This window comes from Thalassophryne amazonica, chromosome 19, assembly GCF_902500255.1.
Source record: "Thalassophryne amazonica chromosome 19, fThaAma1.1, whole genome shotgun sequence".
Taxonomy (NCBI): domain Eukaryota; kingdom Metazoa; phylum Chordata; class Actinopteri; order Batrachoidiformes; family Batrachoididae; genus Thalassophryne; species Thalassophryne amazonica.
Genome location: NC_047121.1, coordinates 33577584 through 33600798, shown reverse-complemented (window position 1 = coordinate 33600798; position 23215 = coordinate 33577584). Strand labels below are relative to the sequence as shown.

Genomic DNA, 23215 nt, shown 5'->3' with positions numbered 1-23215 from the left:
ATTCAACATAGATGTGACTCTTTTTTTTTTTTAAGTTGTGACTCATTTCTGGTTAAAAGTGTCTCCTGGCTGGTGGTTGACTGCAGGAGTCACACGGTGCTGCAGGGTCCCTCGCTGTCTTCACTATCATCCCACAATCCACTTTTGCATACAGCAGCGTGACTGCTTCGCTGTGGTGCCACTCCTGATCTAAGGACAGCAGGGACAACACCATCAGTACTTTTACTCTGTCAGGAAGCTTTGCAACGTCTACCATTACTGTGTAGAACACTGCAGCCATCATCACATGATGAAGGCTCTTACCTGAGATTTTCTCTGTTCTGGTTGAAGCTGTGGAAGTTTGGCTGTGCTGGTGTTTGAACTGGGATGAATCCTTGTCTGTTGTCCTTCTCTACAGCTGAGTCAATCTGGTCCAACAACACACACAGCGAGAGACAGAATTCAATAAACCCAATGGAAAATGTTGATTGACATGAAAACGTGTTGTTTTGTATTTATTGTTTATTGATTGTTTGTCACCAAATTATTCAATGATAAAAGTAAAAAAAAAAAAAAAAAGAGAATCATTTTCAGTAATAACTTTATCTTATTTGTGGACTATAATGTTTGAAGATGATCTGCAGTGAGAGTCGGGAGTACACTGAGGTGAAGGTACACACTGGAGAGAAGGGGAATGAAAATCAAGCAACAGCACATGTGCGTGAATCAGAAGTAGCAACCGAGACTTGGAAGAACAAATTTCTCTTCATGAGTGGATAAATTTTGATTGAATGTATTGATGAATTCTCATTGGTTCATGGTAACATGCACCCCCCCCCCCCCCCCCACACACACACACATTCACAATGAATGACAGACACATAAACAACATACAGTACAACTTCAAATGTAGATATTATTACTAAAAAAAAAAAAAACACTTAAAAAACTCTTTGTATATTCATTCCTTTTGTGAGGTGATGGAACATGCATTAAAGATTAATTGCTCACAATTAATTGAGTAAATAAGGAATTATGAAATAATAAGAATAAATAGTGATATTATAAAATATGGCTAAATGTCAAAATAATTCAGTCCATTTTGTGTGACAATTTGAAATATTTCAGAAAACCACCATGCATATTGTTACTCTGTGTATTCAAGTTGTTATTTCATGATTCCCTATTTATAAAATTTGATCACAAAATACATGTATAATTATTTCACAATTTAGCGCTTATATTTTAGGTATTATTCAATTTTTTATTGTGATTATTTGATAACTGCTTTCCTAATTCAGTGACAGTAATTTGCAGTTCCATGTCTTCAGTGTGCAATACTTACATATTAATGTAACTCATGTTTTGTGTACCTCTCGCTCTCAAAATGGCATTTATATCATCTAATATTTTATATTTTTTAATTTACATTGTGCATTTGAGATTTCTTTGACTCTGAGTCTAAAGGCCCAGTCCCACTGGGGAGAGGATTAATTGCGCATGAATTGAGTATACAAATTACGGCGTTCGTTGTCCTCCGCAACAAAACTGGCCAAAAATGACAAATGTCCCCGTATGAATCATGGATATATTAATAATGTATAGCGAATATATGATGAACATTCACGGATGTATAACGCATGTATTGAGGAAATGGATCAGCGCATTGCGATTATCACAGCAGTATTATGGGTGTATTGTGAATGCAGAGAGAGCTCAGCGTGAGTTGCAGCTGTAACAGCAACTCTTCCTTTTGTTGGAGTTTAATAAAATTCCTGAAAGAGAACCGAGGTCCACGGTTGATTTCGCTGCAGCTGGGGATTTACAGTATGTTGTTGGATGGCAGCAGCTGTTACATCTTTGGGGATCCATAACTACATCTGTACGTCTCCACAGCTGGACTGGCACTGACTGGCAGGTATGTCGATTTCTGTTTGTTATGCATTCGCAGATTGTCCGCAAATCAGATGCAAAGCAGACATAATACAAACGCTTTATCCGTGTTATGTGTCGGACGCAGGACGGAGAACCGACCAGCGTTTGAAGGACCCAGTATAAAATAAGCAGAGCACGGTACAAAGGATAACAAAATTTAATGACAGCCTCAGGTAATCAGGGTGAGGTCCTGATAATTCAGTCACACAGCCACTCAGTCCTAAACGCGCACCACCTGGAAGGAAAAACAAAAGACAGAAACAAAAGACAGCCAGGCACCCCCAGCCTCACAACAGCACCCCACCCTCACGGGAAGCCTCCCGGCGACCACACAAACCTGGCCCAGGAGAAACACCCCCCTCCAGGGACCATGGCTGGAAACCGTATCTGCATTCATCTTCCAACAGAATCTTCTCCTAACAGAACGGTTGACATCTTCTCCTCTGACTGCATCTTTGCTCTTGTTTCTGTCAGTCAATTTGCACAGGTGTGGCCAGGAGTTCTTGAACCTGTGCGGTCAGCCTTTGTCCAACCATGTTTACAGTCTGATTAGTCATAAAACAAAAAAGAACAAACACAAACAACCAAACCACCCGCGGAAACTGGGGGGAAAAACAGAAGGAGAAAAAAAAAACAAACAAACAAAACAACCCCAGCCCCACCCCCTCGGCGCAGTGGAAACTGGAAGCACGTCCAGCGTCACCAACCATGACTATACCCCAGAAGTCAACCGGGAGGAGTGGAACAGGGGTTATGGCAGACGGCACAAAATGGCGCCACCCCTCCGACTTCCAAACCAGCCACCAGCTGCGGGTATATTCCACTGCCCCAAACCTCAGCCACGCCGATGGCAGACGGCTCAAAGGCGCGCTGAAGCCGGAGGTGGAACAGGGAATCAACAAAAAAAAAAAAACACCCCCCCCCCTCCAGGTGCAGAGGTTACCTGGGAAACGCCCAGCGTAACCAAACTGCACCACTCCAGCAACGCCGACAACCTACGGCTCACACGGCTGGAGCCAGAGGAGAAGAGAGGGAATAAAAAGAAAATACCCCAAACCCCCCCCCCCCCCCTCCCGGGTGCAGAGGTTACCTGGGAAACGCCCAGCATAACCAAACTGCACCACTCCAGCAACACTGACACACACGGCTCACACGGCTGGAGCCAGAGGAGAAGAGAGGGCATAACAAAAAAAAAAGAAAAAAGGAAAAACAACCCAATTACCCCCCCATCACCCTCCAGAGGACCGTCCCATCAAACCCTGGGAGGTGAAACCAAAAGAAATAAAAAGAAAGACTAACAGACTAACATACAGTTATTTGGGTCCTGTTTATGCTCCAGACAGCCTGCAAGGGCACGACCCCAGACACTAATAGTGAAAAAAATCCCACACAAAAACCAACTAAAAAAAACCCCACAAAAAATGAACCAACACAAAAATAATAAGTGACTCATACCGTTAAGCTCAAACAAATGGAACACACCTGTTCCATCTTAAGAGCATTAACGGTACTGTGACTCAGTCACCAACAGAGGGAGCCAGAGTGCTAAAAATGAAAAAAACCCTTTGGTAACAGAGAAACCAACTCATGCTGCTTTTCTGTGCGCAGCTGTGTGCAAACACACAACCAAAATGTGTTTCAACTAAATTACGCCGGAGCTGTCACAACAGACGCAGTAGCTATCTTTACCCGGGGAAACGGGGCTACAACTGTAACAACAGGAAGCACAGCGACCTGTGCCACAGAGCTCCGCCGTGCGCGTTCACCCATTACAGACACACTCTTGCAGCTCCCGTTTAAACCTCTTATCCGGTCGAAGTGTGACGCGAAGCCGTCGCTAGTCACACTCCACCACGACCCATGGATAAGGCAACAAACACAGGAACACGGTTGCAAGAGAGCTCAAATCAGTATTCGATAATGGGTTCTCAAACACGCACCATCCGGGCGGAGAGCACCCGCAACTGATCCGGATAACTTCTGAACGTCTGCTGCCGCCTTCCCGGCGCGTTACCGTCTCTGCTACCGCTGGGTCTGTGATGTTTGGCCAGAGACTACTGTTATGTGTCGGATGCAGGACGGAGAACCGACCAGCGTTTGAAGGACCCGGTATAAAATAAGCAGAGCACGGTACAAAGGATAACAAAATTTAATGACATAACAGTGATGTGTAAAAAAAGACAACAAATGAGTGCGCGGTCTGGCGTGGTGGATTTGCGGTGCGCTCCCAGCTGCACAAACGGTCCGGAGCCAGAAACAGTTTGGACCCAAGGACCCCGCCGACACCCCCCAGGTGGCCGCGACAAACCGAGTCTGTGAAAGAAGAAACCATCATGTGAGTCCACACTCCACACACAGAGAGACCACTCAAAGGTGTACATAAACAGCAAACACTTCCTGGCTTAATCACTAATCAGCTTCCCTCTCTGCAGGCATGGAACACCCAGTTCACATTACTCAACTGCAGTGGAAGCTGATTAAACGACTAACATAACAGCTCAATATAATAAGGTGTGAGGGACACCACATTTACTGACTGTACTTATGTTAGTCACAAAACCTAACGTACCTCAGGAAGTGTGCTGACGAGCGTGAGACCTCACCCCCCTCCTCTTTCACAGACCATGCATCAAACCTGGACGTTCTCTGCATCCGTGATGATGAGATGGCTCTCAAGACGACGATCTCACCCGTCTGGTCACAAGGTCAAGTCTCTGGCAAATACACACTGTGTACTCCAGACTTAAATGCCACCATGCTCCAATCCGTGTAGATGCACCACAGCTGTGAGTCCTGACGAGCTGCACATGATCAGCCTCAGGTAATCAGGGTGAGGTCCTGATAATTCAACCACACAGCCACTCAGTCCTAAACGCGCACCACCTGGAATGAAAAACAAAAGACAGAAACAAAAGACAGCCAGGCACCCCCAGCCTCACAACAATCCGTGGCCACTCGCTACAACTTATTTTCGTCCGTGATGTGGACGTGATTGGCACGCTATATATCCGTTTTACACACTGTACCAGTCCACTGCCAAGCCGCAAATCCCCGTCAGTTGCGGATATCAGCGGCTAACGGCGGCTATACAGCGCATAGCTTCAGTATGTATTGGATATGTAAGGCGGATGTCATCCGCAACCACAACTTTGTGCAGCTCAAACATCCTGGCAACAAAAAAACTGTGGATGTGTGCGGGTGTCGGCCGACTAATACAAACATGTTTCATGGATATTGCAGATGTTTGGCGAATATGAGCCAATTTTGTGCGCAATTCATACGGAAATCTTCCTAAACGCCAGTGGCCCTAAGGAACATAATTCAATGATTATGAAGTCATTAAAACATGTAAATGTGGGTGAATTCTGTAACAGGCGCTGTAATAGATACCTGTTTGGACGGGTCGTCCCAGATGGGCCTGAAGGCACTTTTAGGATGCAGAGGAGGCGAGCCTTTCCTGACACTGACCACCCGCTTCCCATAGGAGCCGATTGCACATGGTGTCACATCTGTGCACGGCCCTGCAGTGTTCTTCAGAGGAGGGTGTGGGGTCAGTCTGGGGATCTGCCACCTGAGACACACCATTCTCTCTCTGGGTGGCTCTGATGATGGCTGCTGGCTATATGAGGGTTTAAGGAGTACTGGCACCTGGCTGTCCTCCTCTTCCTCCTCACTGATGCTGCCGATCATCTCCCTGCACAGCGTGCCCTCGGGACTGCACGAGGTGACAGAGGAGTAATCGAAGGCAGACGTGTCATCAGGATCCGTCTCACAGTCCTCGCGGTTGATGTGCAGTGCCTCCAGATCAGTTGTGCTTTTCCCGGTGGGTTGGCTGAAGGTTCCCTGGCCTGAGTCGCTGGTCTCTCCCCATCCTGGAGTGTCTGGACTGAGGAGGGAGCAGCAGGGGTGGCTGCAGTCATGGGCCGGCTGGCTCAGAAGGGCTCGGTCTCCTCTTTCGAGGGCCTTTCTTCTCACTGGGCTGCAAGACCAACACTCCACACGCAGAGACAGGCAGCCTTCAGCCCCATTAGTGAGGCTGGAGGGCTGCTGGTCATCTCTGAGGCGACACAGAGAGGAGCTGTAAGACTCAACAACAACAAGATGTGGTGCAAAAGATGGGTGTTCTGGCTGAAACACCATCTTATTTCTCTGAGGACTTTATAACTTTTCCCTCTGAGGCTGCATTTAATGCGGTTGTTCACGTGCAGCACTGAGAGCAGATGTAACTAATAACTAAGGTAATGCTGGAAGCAGCACCACATGTGCATCACAGCAGCGATAGAAACCAAAGAGTGGACGTCATCTAAGTTCACCTCCAGCTGCAGAACATCTGTATGAGGTTTTTTTTTTTTAAAGACTATTTCTGCTGCAGGCATTCACCGTCTACAGCATCCTTATCAACCGGACAGACAACTTGCTTTGAGTGTGATGAACAGAAATAAAGGAGGATTTGAAAGTAACATGAGTGCAACTTTGGTACTAATTCTAGTTTTATTTAACTTGTACAAGCAACTTTTGGAGATGATACAATATTATCAGTCTTGTTTATGATATAGTTTTTCATAAAACAGTGATAATGAACAACCTTCTAAATACTAAATATTGTATGATAAAGAGTTCTAAGCATTAAAAGCTATCAAAATAAATATCTTCTGTGTAACAATTCTTTAGGAGGAACTACTATGATACCTAGCATACAATGATGCATGATGGAGAGAGACAATGAATGCCCTGAAAACAGAGCACCTCAAACATCAGGCAAGTTAAACAAGTGAGGAGAAGTAATGGTGGAATCCTTAAGCTCATGGTGATAAATGCATCAGCGTAATCAAAAACTGTCAAGCAGCCAAGAAATACAATCTGATATTAGGAGATGGCAAGCCAAAAAAAAAAAAGTCTTAAAAATGTTGTTTTTTTTTAAAAAATGGCAGTGTGTGGTTGAAAAAAGAGAAATGAGGGGCTACCCATAAAATGTAGTTTTATTAGCATTAATTTCAAACAAAAGCAATTTCTTTGTTTAAAAAACAAACAAAATGGATTTGGTCTTCTGAAAGACTTGTCTTGTTCTGAAAATATGTCTGGACCAAAAAGGGAAGTTTTGGGGTGGGAGAGGGGGATGCCATCTTATAATCAGGGTTGTCTTTTGGGATCCAGCATTAAATTTGTGCCAGATTGACACGTGGTGCATAATTTATTTATTTATTTATTTTTTGCTGTGGTAACCCTAAGCGAAACAGTTGAAGATGAAACAAATTGGTAAATCTTTATTTATATTTTTCTTATTACCTTATTACTGAATCCCAGCATTTCCTGAAACTGTAGTTAAATTTTAATGTTTTGTATTATTAAACTTTATTGCATGTTGAGCTGGGGGGTATCAAAGGTGTTAAGTCTTTGTTTGCTGTCTTTTTGTTTGTTTGTTTGTTTGTTTGTTTGTTTTGTCAGTAGAGGGCGACATTCACCTCTGAGTTTTAGGGTCAGCTTCCTCTCTGCGGGGCAGAGCCTCTCCGGTTTGTTGGGAGCTCGTGCAGCAGTTTGCAGACGGTCTGACAGTCACAGTGTCACAGCAGTTGCAGAATGACAAGAGCAATCACATGCATCAAGTATGGAAGAGTTTAAAAAAATCTGATAATGATGAGTACAGCTGATAAATTAAATACATTTTTATTAAAGAAAAAAAAGTGCAGCCTCGTTAGAATTTCTTTATAAACGGCTGCTCCACAGTGTATTTGACTTTGCAAAGAAATAAAATAATCAGATATGTAACCTGTTATGTGATAACAGAGGTGTCAAGTTACTGTACTTAAGTACACTTTTTAGGTATCTATACTTTACTCCATTACTTATTTTTCTGCCTACTTCTGACTTCTACTCATTACATTTTCACACAAGTATCTGTACTTTCTATTCCTTACATTTTTAAAACATACAGACTCGTTACTTTTGGCTTCAGTTTAATGTTTTTATATATATATTTCACGTCATGTGCGCCTGTAATCAACTTTTCTGCAGCACGGCTTTGCTGTGAACCGTGAACCAATCGAAGCAGTAGTTCGCAGATTGAAGCAATGCTACGACCATTGCTTCGTTTATTCTTTCTTTCTTTCGCTTAATTTTCCCCCGATAAAACCCTAAAGAGCATACTTATGTGAGTATTATTTATCTTTTCTATGTTAAACTGACCTGTTATGGTCTTCTGAAACAGTTGATGGATGTATTTTATAACTTAAAAACGGGAGCGATGCTAACGCGTTAGCATGTCTATGGCATTTTCAATGTTAAAACTTAGCATTATGCAGTTGCAGCTCTCATCACGTTCGAGTGCATTTGTTTTCAAATTGTAATATTTCTTAAATTTATTTTTGTTTATATATTAATAATCTAATGATTATTATATACAATTCTAGAGAAAGAGGCAAAAAGAACCTGAATAGAAACACAACAGAAAATATAAAAGCAACTAACAATGAACATACGTAAATAAATACATACATAAATAAATAAGTGTTTCCTGTGAACACCTAGTGATTCTTATACCTCCACTTCATCCCTGTCTTATTTAATGAGTTTGTTTCGGTCAAACCATATTTTCATTGTGTTAATTTCTTCAGTGATTTCCTCCAGAACTATCTGCCAAACTAGAAAACTGCTACATCCTAGTAAGAGCAGAATACTACTAGAATGAATTTGAATAAGGAAAGTTGTGTTTTTTTTGTTGTTGTTGTTTTTCCCCCCTTCACTAAATGGATGCTGCACTCACTGCAGTTTATTGTCTGGAATAGTCCCAGATTGCATTTCAGAGCTTCTAGAATTGAAACATTTTTGTGCAGGTGGTGTTGGGGGGTAATTTTGGGTTTTGGGTCTTGGGCCACATGTAGAATGAATCAGTTTTTAAATTAAGCTTTCAATTCATATAGTGGCATCTACCTTTTTTTTTTAAAGGTTACTTTATACTTTTATACTTTAAGTAGGTTTTGGAGCACATACTTTTTCACTTTTACTTGAGTAAAGAGGTCAAGTTGATACTTCAACTTTTACCAGAGTGTTTTTAAACTGCAGTATCTATACTTCTACTTAAGTAACAAATGTGTGTACTTTTGACACCACTGTGTGATAAGCACAGTAAGTACAATAGCGGTAATTATGAGGTAGTTATCAAAAAAAAAAAGTTATATGATATTCATACAACATTTACAACTTTACATGATGATCAGTGTTCTTCTTTGGAATGCTGCACATATGGAGTTGATATTACACACAGTATGATCATTATTGTCTCCATGCACTAACTTTTGTCCAGCTCCTGCCTCCCATTGGACATCTTCATCCAGGATCACATGGCACCGAGATAGAACGCTCCTCAGGGCTTTCTCAGAGCCCAGCAGGAGGCTGCAGTCAGGATGCTCCTTGCCCGTCCACTGCAACAGGTTCTGAGGTTGTTAAAAAAAAACAAAACAACAGATTAGTTCCATCTGTGATAAATGTGACTTTTATTGATTCATTCAGTCTCTTCAAATGAAATAGTGTCTCACATTAAAACATCGGACCTCATGCAGGAACCACTCATCCTAACAGATTCATTCACAAATGGGGTCTACAAGGGTTTTACGGTCATTCTGAGATTTTTTTTGTGGGTTTGAACCGAACCTACATGTTCCAGGCCAGACGTTGGAGCCATGTGTTGGTAGCCTGCTGTCACCCAAGACTTTTATCAGGCATTAACTGTATATTTAATTAGGTTGAAGTCATTTTAGTTTGAAAAGCCAACATAAATTGTCCAACATAATTACGCTAATGTTATCTTGTTTAACTATACAATTTGAGATATATCGTATTTGCCCGAGGGGCCCAGCATCAGCCCACCCCCCTTTTTTGAAGAAAGCTAAATGCTCACCTGAAATCAAAATAAATTACAAGAAAGACATTTATCAAATGAAAAAAAGGACAAAAATCCAACATACACAGGTGAGTTATTTGTGATTAACTTTTTATTTGTAATGAAATCAGACATTTTATTGAACTGTGCGATCTGACAAACATAATATTGGCCATGCTCGTGCATCGGCTCAACCTCCTCTTCAGGCAGAATTTCACGTGGAGAGTTCTGGGTGCGCCGACGGGTCAATATGATTCTAGTAGTATAGTAGTAGTAGGTCAATATGATTCAGTAGTATGATTCTAAATTTATTCATACAGTACAACAAAATACCATAATGTGAGAAATGTTTGTGTGTGTTTGCTCCTCTGAGGTGTTTTGGACACGGTCCACCACACTTGCTTTCCACCTTTCCACACCTGAGTTTCACCAAACTTGATATGTGGATGACAGTCAACCCCTAAATTGTCCTTAAAGGGTTTGTTTGTCAAAAGTCAAAGTCACTGGGGTCAAAGGTCAACATTAGGAGTTTCATTCAAATTTGCACCATTCATGGCCCATATATATGTAAATGAGTTCTGGCATTGCCCAAGCAAGATCAAATTTGCCAAAGGTCAATCATTGGGGTCAAAGGTCAAATTTTAAATTTTGACACTCCTATTTGCACCAAACTTAGGACACATAATTAGGTGGGCTGTGGAATTACCCAGGCAAGGTCAGTCACTGGAGTTTGACTGGTCTTGTTGGTGGTTTCTACCAAATTTTGTATGTCAGTGAAGGCTGACCCCAAAATTGCCCCTATGGTATCTATTTTCATCTGTCGTCATGACCACGGGTACTATTGCTGAGTCGATTTAAGATGCACCAAGATATTTCTGTGCCCGTCCACACCTCCAGTAGTCTGAGACATCCTGTGCGGAGTGGAAAACCATTGAACGAGCAGCCATTTTAATGTTGAAATGCTACTTCCTTATTCCTTTGACGGGGACACATCAGGATAAAAGGCATGTTGGGTGTACTGGATGGCTGCCCTGTTAAACCACTGTGTTCTTTTGAACAGCATATCCTGAGATGTACAGTGAGGAAAATAAGTATTTGAACACCCTGCGATTTTGCAAGTTCTCCCACTTAGAAATCATGGAGGGGTCTGAAATTTTCATCTTAGGTGCATGTCCACTGTGAGAGACATAATCTAAAAAAAAAAAAAAAAAAATCCAGAAATCGCAATGTATGATTTTTTTTATAATTTATTTGTATGTTACTGCTGCAAATAAGTATTTGAACACCTGTGAAAATCAATGTTAATATTTGGTACAGTAGCCTTTGTTTGCAATTACAAAGGTCAAACATTTCCTGTAGTTTTTCACCAGGTTTTCACACACTGCAGCAGGGATTTTGGCCCATTCCTCCATACAGATCTTCTCTAGATCTTTCAGGTTTGGAGTTTCAGCTCCCTCCAAACATTTTCTATTGAGTTCAGGTCTGGACACTGGCCAGGCCACTCCAGGACCTTGAAATGCTTCTTATGGAGCGCCTCCTTAGTTGCCCTGGCTGTGTGTTTGGGGTCATTGTCATGCTGGAAGACCCAGCCATGACCCATCTTCAATGCTCTTACTGAGGGAAGGTGTTGTGACCTCGCACCGGTCCGACCAGGTGAAGGGAACTTTTGGAGAGGTCAGAGCTGTCAGGGGGCTAACTACCTGACTGTAGCCCTTAATGAACCTCCTATAGAAATTAGCAAAGCCGAGGAACTGTTGCAGCTTCCTACGGCTTGTGGGTTGGGGCCAATCTCTCACCGCCGCAACCTTGGCCGGATCCGGGGCGACGGAGTTAGAGGAGATGATAAACCCCAGGAAGGACAAAGAAGTGCGGTGGAACTCACACTTCTCGCCCTTCACAAACAGACGGTTCTCCAACAACCGCTGCAGGACCTGACGGACATGCTGGACATGAGTCTCAGGATCCGGGGAAAAGATGAGTATATCGTCTAGATATACGAAGACGAACCGGTGCAGGAAGTCCCGCAAGACATCGTTTACCAACGCTTGGAAGGTCGCGGGAGCATTAGTGAGACCGAACGGCATGACCAGGTACTCAAAATGACCTAAGGGGGTGTTAAATGCCGTCTTCCATTCGTCTCCCTTCCGAATCCGAACCAAATGATACGCATTCCTAAGATCCAGCTTGGTGAAAATCTTGGCTCCATGCAAGGGGGTGAACACTGAATCCAACAAGGGCAACGGGTATCGGTTGCGGACCGTGATCTCGTTCAACCCCCTGTAATCAATGCATGGACGAAGTCCGCCATCTTTTTTACCCACAAAAAAGAAACCTGCGCCCATCGGTGAGGTGGAATTCCGGATCAACCCGGCGGCTAATGAGTCCCGGATGTAGGTCTCCATTGATTCGCGCTCCGGCCGTGAGAGGTTGTACAGCCTACTGGACGGGAACTCACTGCCTGGAACCAAATCAATGGCACAATCGTACGGGCGGTGGGGAGGAAGCGTGAGAGCCAGATCCTTGCTGAACATGTCAGCGAGGTCATGGTACTCCGCTGGCACCGCCTTCAGATTGGGCGGGACTCGGACCTCCTCCTTAGCTTGGGAGCCGGGAGGAACCGAGGAACCGAGACACTCCCGATGGCAGGTTTCGCTCCACTGCACCACTACCCCGGACGGCCAATCAATCCGGGGATTGTGCTTAAGCATCCATGGAAACCCTAAAACCACACGGGAGGTGGCCTGAGTCACGAAGAACTCGATCACCTCCCGGTGGTTACCTGACACCACCAGAGTTACTGGAGGTGTCTTATGCGTGATTGGTGGGAGTAGGGAGCCATCTAGTGCTCGAACCTGCACAGGCGAGGTAAGAGCCACCAGAGGGAGCCCTATCTCCCTGGCCCATCTGCTGTCAAGCAGATTCCCCTCAGAGCCCGTGTCCACCAGTGCTGGGGCCTTCAGGGTTGAATCCTCATACAGGATTGTGACTGGGAGTCGTGTAGCAATGTGGGTGTGTCCCACGTGAATGTTTTGGCCCACCCCTGGCCCAGTCTCTAAGGGCGGGCGTTGGAGTTTAACCGCTCGGGGCAGTCGTTTGCCATATGCTCACTCGAGCCACAAACATAACAAGCTCCGTGGGCCCGCCTCCTTTGTGCTCCAGGTGCCCTAAATGTTGCCCTGCTCGTGTCCATAGCTTCGTCAGCAGGGGGAGCCGTAAGCGCACGGAGCGCAGGAACAGAGGAGCGTGGGGAGGGCGGAGCTCGATCGGACCCGGAAGGGAGAGGGACGACGCGTGCCTGGCCACGCCCTTCGCCTCGTTCCCGACGGCGTTCTTCTAACCGGTTGTCGAGTCGTATGACTAGATCAATGAGCCCATCTAAATCTCGCGGTTCGTCCTTAGCCACCAGGTGCTCTTTTAGGACCAGAGACAGTCCGTTTACAAAGGCAGCGCGGAGGGCAGTGCTATTCCAGCCGGATCTCGCCGCCGCGATGCGAAAGGCGACTGCATAGGCAGCTGCGCTCCGACGTCCCTGTCGCATGGACAGTAGTGCGGTTGAAGCGGACTCTCCTCTGTTGGGATGATCGAACACCGTTCTGAGCTCCCGTACAAACCCATCGTAAGTATGAAGGAGCCGAGAGTTCTGCTCCCAGAGCGCTGTAGCCCAAGCGCGTGCCTCCCCGCGAAGCAGGTTTATCACATAAGCTACTTTGCTAGCATCCGTCGCGTACATCACGGGACGCTGAGCGAAGACGAGCAAACACTGCATAAGAAAGTCCGCGCACGTCTCCACACAGCCTCCGTACGGTTCTGGAGGGCTTATGTATGCTTCTGGGGACGGAGGGAGGGACCGTTGAACGACCAGTGGAACGTTACTTTCGCGCGCAGGGTCCTCGGGAGGGAGAGCCGCAGCGGCGCCCGAAGGGCGTGCCTCCACTTGTGCGGCGAGAGCCTCCACCCTGCGGTTTAGGAGAACGTGTTGCTCGGTCATTAAATCGATCCGAGAGGTGAAAGCGGTGAGGATCCGCTGCAACTCACCGATTACCCCTCCCGAAGCCTCCGCCACGTCTTGGTCTTCCAGTGGCCGTTCAACAGCCGGTTGACGCCCCTCGGGATCCATGACGCTGGCCGAGATATCCTGTTGTGAAAGTGTAGGTACACGGACCCACAACAGGGGGCGCAGTGAACGGACAATGGAGAAAAGTAAGAACAAGTTTTACTGTTGTGAAAATAGCACAACTGATACAACAATTAGCAATTTGGAGATGTAAGCCGAAATCTGCTGGTGTCTTGTGGGCAGGCCCGAAGGTAGGAGACGTCCGTCCTAGTTGAACCGGAACCACCCAGATCTCCTCTGCCACCGAAACCCAGAAGTACTGGAACCGCCAAGTCCCGAATTCCCAGGTGGCCACTGCCTCCGCTCGTCGGATCCGGTACTGCTGGCGGGAAAGAACACAAACACACAGGGTGGGATGCGACCGCACCCGGTAGATGAGAGGGGCAAAGCCGCCTCCACCTCTTGTCACACTGAAGCAGGAAAGGTGAGTACTTATCTGAACACAGATATATGTTGCAGAGGTGATTACCTGAAACTCAAGGTGATATCTCGGCACTGAGGTGGAGACGCTGTCCTGCTGATATACCTCCGTACTGAGTGAAGTCAGCTGTGTCCAGTAATGGGTGACAGCTGTCACCCTGGCTGCTCTCATCAGGCGGCGGCGCCCTCTGGTGCCTGGAGCCCGCACTCCAGGCAGGGCGCCCTCTGGTGGTGATGGGCCAGCAGTACCTCCTCTTCAGCGGCCCACACACAACAGAAGGAGGTTGTTTGCCAAAATCTCGCAATATATGACCCCATCCATCCTCCCTTCAATACGGTGCAGTCGTCCTGTCCCCTTTGCAGAAGAACACCCCCAGAGTATGATATTTCCACCCCCATGCTTCACGGGATGGTTTTCTTGGGGTTGTTCTCATCCTCTAAACATGGTAAATGGAGTTGATTCCAAAAAGCTCTATTCTGGTCTCATCTGACCACATGACCTTCTCCCATGCCTCCTCTGGATCATCCAGATGGTCACTGGTGAACTTCAAACGGGCCTGGACATGTGCTGGCTTGAGCAGGGGGACCTTGCTGCCCTGCAGGATTTTAAACCATGACAGCATCATGTGTTACTAATGTAATCTTTGCGACTGTGGTCCCAGCTCTCTTCAGGTCACTGACCAAGTCCTCCTGTGTAGTTCTGAGCTTTCTCAGAATCACCCTTACCCCACAAAGTGAGATCTTGCATGGAATCCCAGACTGAGGGAGATTGACAGTCATCTTGTGTTTCTTCCACTTTCTAATAAATAATCATAACAGTTGTTGTCTTCTACCAAGCTGCTTGCCTGTTGTCCTGTAGTCCATCCCAGCCTTGTGCAGGTCTACAGTTTTGTTCCTGGTGTCCTTAGGCAGCTCTTTGGTTGGCTATGGTGGACAGGTTGGAGTGTGATTGACTGAGTGTGTGAACAGGTGTCTTTTATACAGGTAACAGGTTCAAACAGGTGCAATTAATACAGGTAAAGAGTACAGAATAAGAGGGCTTCTTAAAGAAAAATGAACAGGTCTGTGAGAGCCAGAATTCTTTCTGGTTGGTAGGTGTTCAAATACTTATTTGCAGGAGGAACATACAAATAAATTATTAAAAAATCATACATTGTGATTTCTGGATTTTATTTAGATTATGTCTCTCACAGTGGACATGCACCTAAGATGAAAATTTCAGACCCCTCCATGATTTCTAAGTGGGAGAACTTGCAAAACCACAGGGTGTTCACTTATTTTCCTCACTGTAACGCCTCATTCACCCACCATCCACTGACCTGGATGTGACTCAGGTAGCTGTGAATACGAGAGACAGGTGCCAACAGCAGGGAGAGAAGTTTCATTTCCTCCGTCTCCATCTGTCCACTCTGTGAGAACAGAGCAAAAACAACCGTCAGCATGAATCACCACGACATTAACGCTGAATCAGCTGCATTACCTGGATGTTGGGAGTTTCCTCAAGATCGCTCAGTCTGTTAAACTCCAGTGAGAGGAAAGATGCCAATGTAGTCGTGTAGCCAAGATACATCTCTGAAAAAGCTGTCTGCACAACCCAAGTCAGGATCAATGCAAATATTCAGCATAAAGGACATAAGACAGAATAAATTGCATTTGCTTACATCGTTTTGTCCAATAAGCTGCACCAGGATGTCTCCAACCAGTGATTTCCAGTGTTCAGCAGATAATCGCTCCTGCAGAGTGTTTCTGAACAGTAAGTGTCGCTGCAACAGCTGCTCCACAATCTTCTGGTAAGTCTGGCTGGATCGCAACGAAAATAAAGGCACATTGCAATGATAGTATAATGGCAAAATATCCTTTCAAATGGTAAAAGGAATTTAAAATTCATTTTGAAATTTAGTTTAAATAGCAGGGCAAGGACAGAATTAATAGAGTCAGTCAGCAGGCCTACAAAATTTCCATAACACCTTAAGTACTACATATTCAGCTCTGACATTTTGGGTACCGATAAACAGAGGTGAGGACCACTGAGCCTCCTGTCATGAGTTACGTTAGCATCTTTTAACGTGTAAAATAAAATAAAGGCAGACAGGACTTTCAAGTTAGTTGTGAAGTTGTATTGCTAATTGCATGCAAACAATTGGTGGTCATTATGACTTGAGACTTGACGATTCATGACTTGAGAGTGGCTTGATGGTGACTTCGTCCCACCTTTGGAATTTGGCAAGGAACTGATTTGGCTCTTTTGGACCTCCATCTATTTCCAAACATGGAAGTCATTGAACTCATGGAACTCTCACTGGAACTCATTATAAACGGACTGCATCTATATTGCGCTTTTCCATCTGCATCCGATGCTCAAAGTGCTTCACAATAATGCCTCACATTCACCCCGATGTGAGGGTGCTGCCATACAAGGCGCTCACTACACACCGGGAGCAATAGGGGATTTCTGTAGTTAAGATAAGCGAGGGAAGCAAGGGCGGTTAGTGATTTTCCAGTCAGGCTGGGATTTGAACCAAGAAACCATCATCTCCCCCATTATAAGTAATTATAAGACTAATAATGATATTATATTTGCAGCGGATGACTTCCTCGAGCTCCAGATTAAGACTTTCTATGAGAACGGTATTAAGACACTGCAGCCACGCTGGATAAAGTGGGTGCACTTACATGGGGGTTATGTTGGAAAACAAAGCATTACATTATTTCAGTTGTGGCTTCTTCTTGGTCAGTTCAAACCTTTTCAGTCATCTATCGTATGAAGCCTTGTTGCTAACGGCAGGTCTTGGTGGCCAGTTTTTGCTCATCTCTAAAGTAGCTTGAGAAATGTGGCTGCACAGTGTAAATTGATTTATTTGGCTTTTATTTTTACACATTCTGTGAAATTTTTTTTGATTATGTGGAAATATGGGAAAGATAACAGCTTATGTGTTGTAGAATTTATGAACTCAACATTTGATCCCAATTGGTGCAATTAATTTAATCTCATACTGCATTTTAATACACTGAAAATTTGTTTAGATGTAATTTTTTTCCCTCCATTTTAGAGAAAAAAAACCTTTATAATACCAGGCTGCAGTTATGTGCACTTCCACACACACTGGAACACTTACTATGGCTCTAGGCTCATCTGGTGAACTGGTGGAGTCTTGTATTTGTCATATAGCTGGTTCAAAGTTGATACATATTCCCACTCGGAATGGAGAAGCTGCATCGCCACTTGATGTCGTGCATCTGGACAAGACAAATAAATACACACACACGTATGTATATATATATATATATATATATATATATATACGTGTGTAATTTGGACAGTTACACAATTTTTGTAACTTTCCTCTGTACTTGCCCACAATAGCATTGAAATAAAACAATCAAGATTTACTTGTTGTGAGTTTTACCTGTTGTCACATCCACCACACCACAAAACTGCCTCAGGTCCTGTACAGCAACCAGACCAACAACTGGTTCATCCCCACCTCTTGAAAGTTCCTATCTAGCCACTGCAGCCATGTGACCCATGAGCGTCCCCTTGGAATTCTCAAGTTGCTGGGGGTCAGAACACTGAGGCGCCTACATGCTGGATTGTAACCGTATAAAGGCACCACAGCGCCAAAATGTTATAGCTTGACAAAAGTGCTAAAAAGCTGTAAGCATTCAAATTGTTTTTGTTTTAAACTGGATGATGGAGTCTTGTTTTCTCAGCCAATCAGCTCCAGATAATCAGATAAGTGGAACAAAGCACCCTCACCATGTCACAATCAACAGTGTGCTCGAATCCATCACTTTAGCAATTTTGACACATGGCTAAGAGTCGTATCTCACTGGGCTGTGACAGTCTGTGAATGGCAATTGTGAGGGAAATCGCTTGATTTTGTGCAACGTTTGCTGGGTGGCACTCTTCCTTCTTTTCAGTCACAGGGCACCGTTCCAGAATTTTGAGCTGTTCAAAGATGGCGAGGCAACAAGAGTTCTCCTATAATGCTCCCAGAGCAGTCGCTGGTGTTATGCAACCCTCTGAATGCACTCACTGAGACTCCTAATGTGAGAGATTCATGAGAGGACTGTGAGAGGGTTGGGCCACAAGGACGAGTTGCTGGGAAAATAGTGGAGATGATCGAAGAGGAACACCCGCATCGGGAAGTGGCTGAGCTACTGCCAGCCTGACTGAAGTTGCAGTGGACTTCAGGACTCCAGTTCGAGCTTTCTGGATTTATGCATTTGTTTTTTTGTTTTTGAGGTGCCTCAGAATTTTTTTAGACTTCCAGTTATTTTTTTCACTTTCATTCTTAGCAATTTGGACAGTCACTGTTTGATGATGTTTAAATAATTAATTAATTTTCCATTATTCCATGTTCTCATTAATGCCGTTATTTACCGGTAAAATAACGGCCTATCAAGCCTGTGAACACTGGTTGGACGATTTGGATGTTGGTGTGACAGTGATGTGTGAACTGACCTATGCCTTCACTCAGTCCTGCTTTGAGGCCCTGCAGGAAACAGTGGAGGAGCAGTTTTCCTCTGGACAGCCCGGCCGGAGGAGCAGCACCGCCTGCTTCTGCTGGCTCACTGCCACGGCACACAGGGACAGATGGCAAAATGTCTGTCAGCAGCTTTTACAAGACTCCCTGGCATATAATAAAAAAATAAAACATGCTGTGTATAAACCACGCCATTTGTGCCACCTGTTTTTCTGTTTTGATTTGGGGGTTTTTTTCCAGTTGGAAAGGGAAAGAATTCCACGTGACTCATAAAATTTTAACTGTGAAAATCACAACAGTATTTGTACAAACATACTGGTATTTTAGTATTAAGATGCATTATTTATTTTCAGTTCTTTTAACATATATTCAATTATTTCTAGGCACGTACCCTGTATAACACAGTGAGTGCACAGGTAAATAAATAACAGTCCAGTTTGTGAACATGATAACTCAGAAATAATAAATGCTTTCATCTTTGAACTCACCAAATTAAACCAGCATATTATGAAAGTGCACTGATGAGATGCTGGTTAACTTTGATGAACCCAATAAATCCAAAATTCATCTTTGTTTTGATTATGCAATCTTCCGTAGTCCTGCTTAACACTGCCACCTGTTGGACATGTTTGTTGCAGGGTATAATCTTATCATCACATGCATGAGTGAAATTAGGAGCAGGTGTGTTTAAAATTGCATGTGGCATGAAATGAGCCAAGAAGAAGATGAGAAGACGATCAAACTTGACTATCTAGAGGAAGTAAAAGTCATAACAAGGTTTCCGTAGGTGAACCTGCAGAAGGATCATCTTCTGCAGGTTCACCGACATCTGAAACATCATAGCCCTTATTGTGAACACCCCCTAGCATCTGCCAGTGACGCTACAAACTCAAAACTATTATGTTCAAACTGCTTTTTTTAGCAATCCTGTGAATCACTAAACTAGTATTTAGTTGTATAACCACAGTTTTTCATGATTTCTTCACATCTGCGAGGCATTAATTTTGTTGGTTTGGAACCAAGATTTTGCTCACTTACTAGTGTGCTTGGGGTCATTGTCTTGTTGAAACACCCATTTCAAGGGCATGTCCTCTTCAGCATAAGGCAGCATGACCTCTTCAAGTATTTTGACATATCCAAACTGATCCATGATACCTGGTATGTGATATATAGGCCCAACACCATAGTAGGAGAAACATGCCCATATCATGATGCTTGCACCACCATGCTTCACTGTCTTCACTGTGAACTGTGGCTTGAATTCAGAGTTTGGGGTAATCTCACAAACTGTCTGTGGTCCTTGGACCCAAAAAGAACAGTTTTACTCTCATCAGTCCACAAAATATTCCTCCATTTCTCTTTAGGCCAGTTGATGTGTTCTTTGGCAAATTGCAACCTCTTCTGCACGTCTTTTATTTAACAGAGGGACTTTGCGGGGGATTTTTGCAAATAAATTAGCTTCACACAGGCGTCTTCTAACTGTCACAGCACTTACAGGTAACTCCAGACTGTCTTTGATCATCCTGGAGCTGATCAATGGGTGAGCCTTTGCCATTCTGGTTATTCTTCTATCCATTTTGATGGTTGTTTCCCATTTTCTTCCACGCATCTCTGTTTTGTTTTGGGTTTTTTTTGTCCATTTTAAAGCATTGGAGATCATTGTAGATGAACAGCCTATAATTTTTTGCACCTGCGTATAAGTTTTCCCCTCTCCAATCAACTTTTTAATCAAACTACGCTGTTCTTCTGAAAAATGTCTTGAATGTCCCATTTTCCTCAGGCTTTCAAAGAGAAAAGCATGTTCAACAGGTGCTGGTTTCATCCTTAAATAGGGGACACCTGATTCACACCTGTTTGTTCCACAAAATTGACAAACTCACTGACTGAATGCCACACTACTATTATTGTGAACACCCCCTTTTCTACTTTTTTTTTTACTAATAGCCCAATTTCATAGCCTTAAGAGTGTGCATATCATGAATGCTTGGTCTTGTTGGATTTGTGAGAATCTAATGAATCTACTGGTACCTTGTTTCCCATGTAACAATAAGAAATATACTCAAAACCTGGATTAATCTTTTTAGTCACACAGCACTACTATTATTCTGAACACTACTGTATACTCAGTCTTGCTGTCAAGAGCAACCTGCTGCGGACCCAGGGCAGCGTCTACGTCTACATACATTAAAATTATGGAATCTGTATCATTTTTAGCATGAAAACCCAAACATAATTTAAGAGGAAAAGGTCAATTAAAAAAAACAAACAAACTGCATTTTGCTAATATGACCCCTAAGTTTTTACCTTCTTTGCTGCTTCAACGTAGAGCTCTTTCCGATCGGCTGAGGTTTCTGTGTGTTTTTGTAAAGCTGCACAATTTGGCATCGCATCACCCCAAGTTCCTCCTAAAGGACAACAAAACTTTGATACAATGTTTACATTTATTGACTAAAACTAAATAAGCATAAAGCTATACAACATAATATCGCTTCTTGACAAGAATAGGGAAAGCCGGGGCACAGTAGATCAGAAATGTTGTTTTGTGGCAGCATAAACACATTATGCATAGGTTTAGGTCATTCTATTGTGTATTTAATACAGCAAGTTATTGTTTATAAGGCTGTGTTATTTATGTCTCCTCAAGTGTAATTTACAGGTGTTTAAAATCGGTTTTAAAAATTTTTATTCACTGTGCCCCGGACACTAATTCACGGGGCACAGTGAATCAACTTAGAGTATAATGAAAAAACACATGATTATAAAGATTTCTTCAAAATTATTAAATATATGCTGATGCATATACAAACTATAATCCAGCAAAACCAGCTATGTAATATGTGACTGTCTTATATTGTGATATAAGTCCTTTAGAAACTATTATAAATACAACTGTCATAATTTCTGTTCAAAAGTGACAACAGTTGTTTATATACACAAATTATAGAAATAATTCATGGATATATAAATGCATAAGTAATATTTGTCATCCACTTGATACTGGGGCTTAGTAAATCACTTTCTAGACTGATTCACTGTGCCCCGGGTGCATGTGACACACATGAATCATGTTATCAAATAGCTGATAGTCTGGTGAAGACATAACACATGCTCATCAGTTGGACGGGGTATTCTTCTAACTAATAATTTTTCTGGGCCGCCTTTCCTCTGTTGTGGGAAATAAATACAAAGACAATGACATCCACAAAATTTACTTTTGATAGGAAAAAACTGACTTCACTTGCAACTTATTTTTACCCTTAATGTATCCATAAACAAAACACTAATTTATAAGGCTGATGTCTTTATGCATAAAAATATGGCATAACTGCTGCAACTATATATGTAGTTTTGTAGATATAGCTACTGACTCACTGTGCCCTGTGAGTCACCGTGCCCTGGTTTCCCCTACATGGTGCTTTTTTCACTGATCCATCGTCACGTTATACAGTGAGGAAAATAAGTATTTGAACACCCTGCGATTTTGCATGTTCTCCCACTTAGAAATCATGGAGGTGTCTGAAATGTTCATCTTAGATGCATGTCCACTATGAGAGACATAATCTAAAAAAAAAAAAATCTGTAAATCACAATGTATGATTTTTTAATAATTTATTTGTATGTTACTGCTGCAAATAAGTATTTGAACACCTGTGAAAATCAGTGTTAATATTTGGTACAGTAGCCTTTGTTTGCAATTACAGAGGTCAAATGTTTCCTGTAGTTTTTCACCAGGTTTTCACACACTGCAGCAGGGATTTTGGTCCACTCCTCCATACAGATCTTCTCCAGATCTTTCAGGTTTGGAGTTTCAGCTCCCTCTAAAGATTTTCTATTGAGTTCAGGTCTGGAGACTGGCCAGGCCACTCCAGGACCTTGAAATGCTTCTTGCGAAGCCCCTCCTTAGTTGCCCTGGCTGTGTGTTTGGGGTCATTGTCATGCTGGAAGACACAGCCATGACCCATCTTCAATGCTCTTACTGAGGGAAGGAGGTTGGTTGCCAAAATCTCACAATACATGACCCCATCCATCCTCCCTTCAATACGGTGCAGTCATCCTGTCCCCTGTGCAGAAGAGCACCCCCAGAGTATGATGTTTCCACCCCCATGCTTCACAGTTGGGATGGTTTTCTTGGGGTTGTTCTCATTCTCTAAACATGGTAAGTGGAGTTGACTCCAAAAAGCTCTATTCTGGTCTCATCTGACCACATGACCTTCTCCCATGCCTCCTCTGGATCATCCAGATGGTCACTGGTGAACTTCAAACGGGCCTGGACATGTGCTGGCTTGAGCAGGGGGACCTTGCTGCCCTGCAGGATTTTAAACCATGACAGCATCATGTGTTACTAATGTAATCTTTGTGACTGTGGTCCCAGCTCTCTTCAGGTCATTGACCAGGTCCTCCTGT

General features: G+C 43.6%; 1 protein-coding gene across 1 annotated transcript in view; it reads right to left on the bottom strand.

The window, feature by feature from the left end:
- Positions 1–23215, bottom strand: part of LOC117531884 — a 29278-nt gene continuing 6063 nt past the window's right edge. Inside the window, exons 4-14 of the mRNA XM_034195076.1 lie at positions 21116–21216; positions 18790–18899; positions 17441–17561; positions 15986–16124; positions 15805–15909; positions 15644–15733; positions 9205–9344; positions 7377–7460; positions 5305–5971; positions 304–395; positions 1–189 (exon numbers count right to left, since the gene is read on the bottom strand). Of these exons, the coding sequence (XP_034050967.1) occupies positions 90–189; positions 304–395; positions 5305–5971; positions 7377–7460; positions 9205–9344; positions 15644–15733; positions 15805–15909; positions 15986–16124; positions 17441–17561; positions 18790–18899; positions 21116–21216 (1749 nt within the window). The 3' untranslated portion in view covers positions 1–89. The remainder of the gene's footprint in view (positions 190–303; positions 396–5304; positions 5972–7376; positions 7461–9204; positions 9345–15643; positions 15734–15804; positions 15910–15985; positions 16125–17440; positions 17562–18789; positions 18900–21115; positions 21217–23215) is intronic.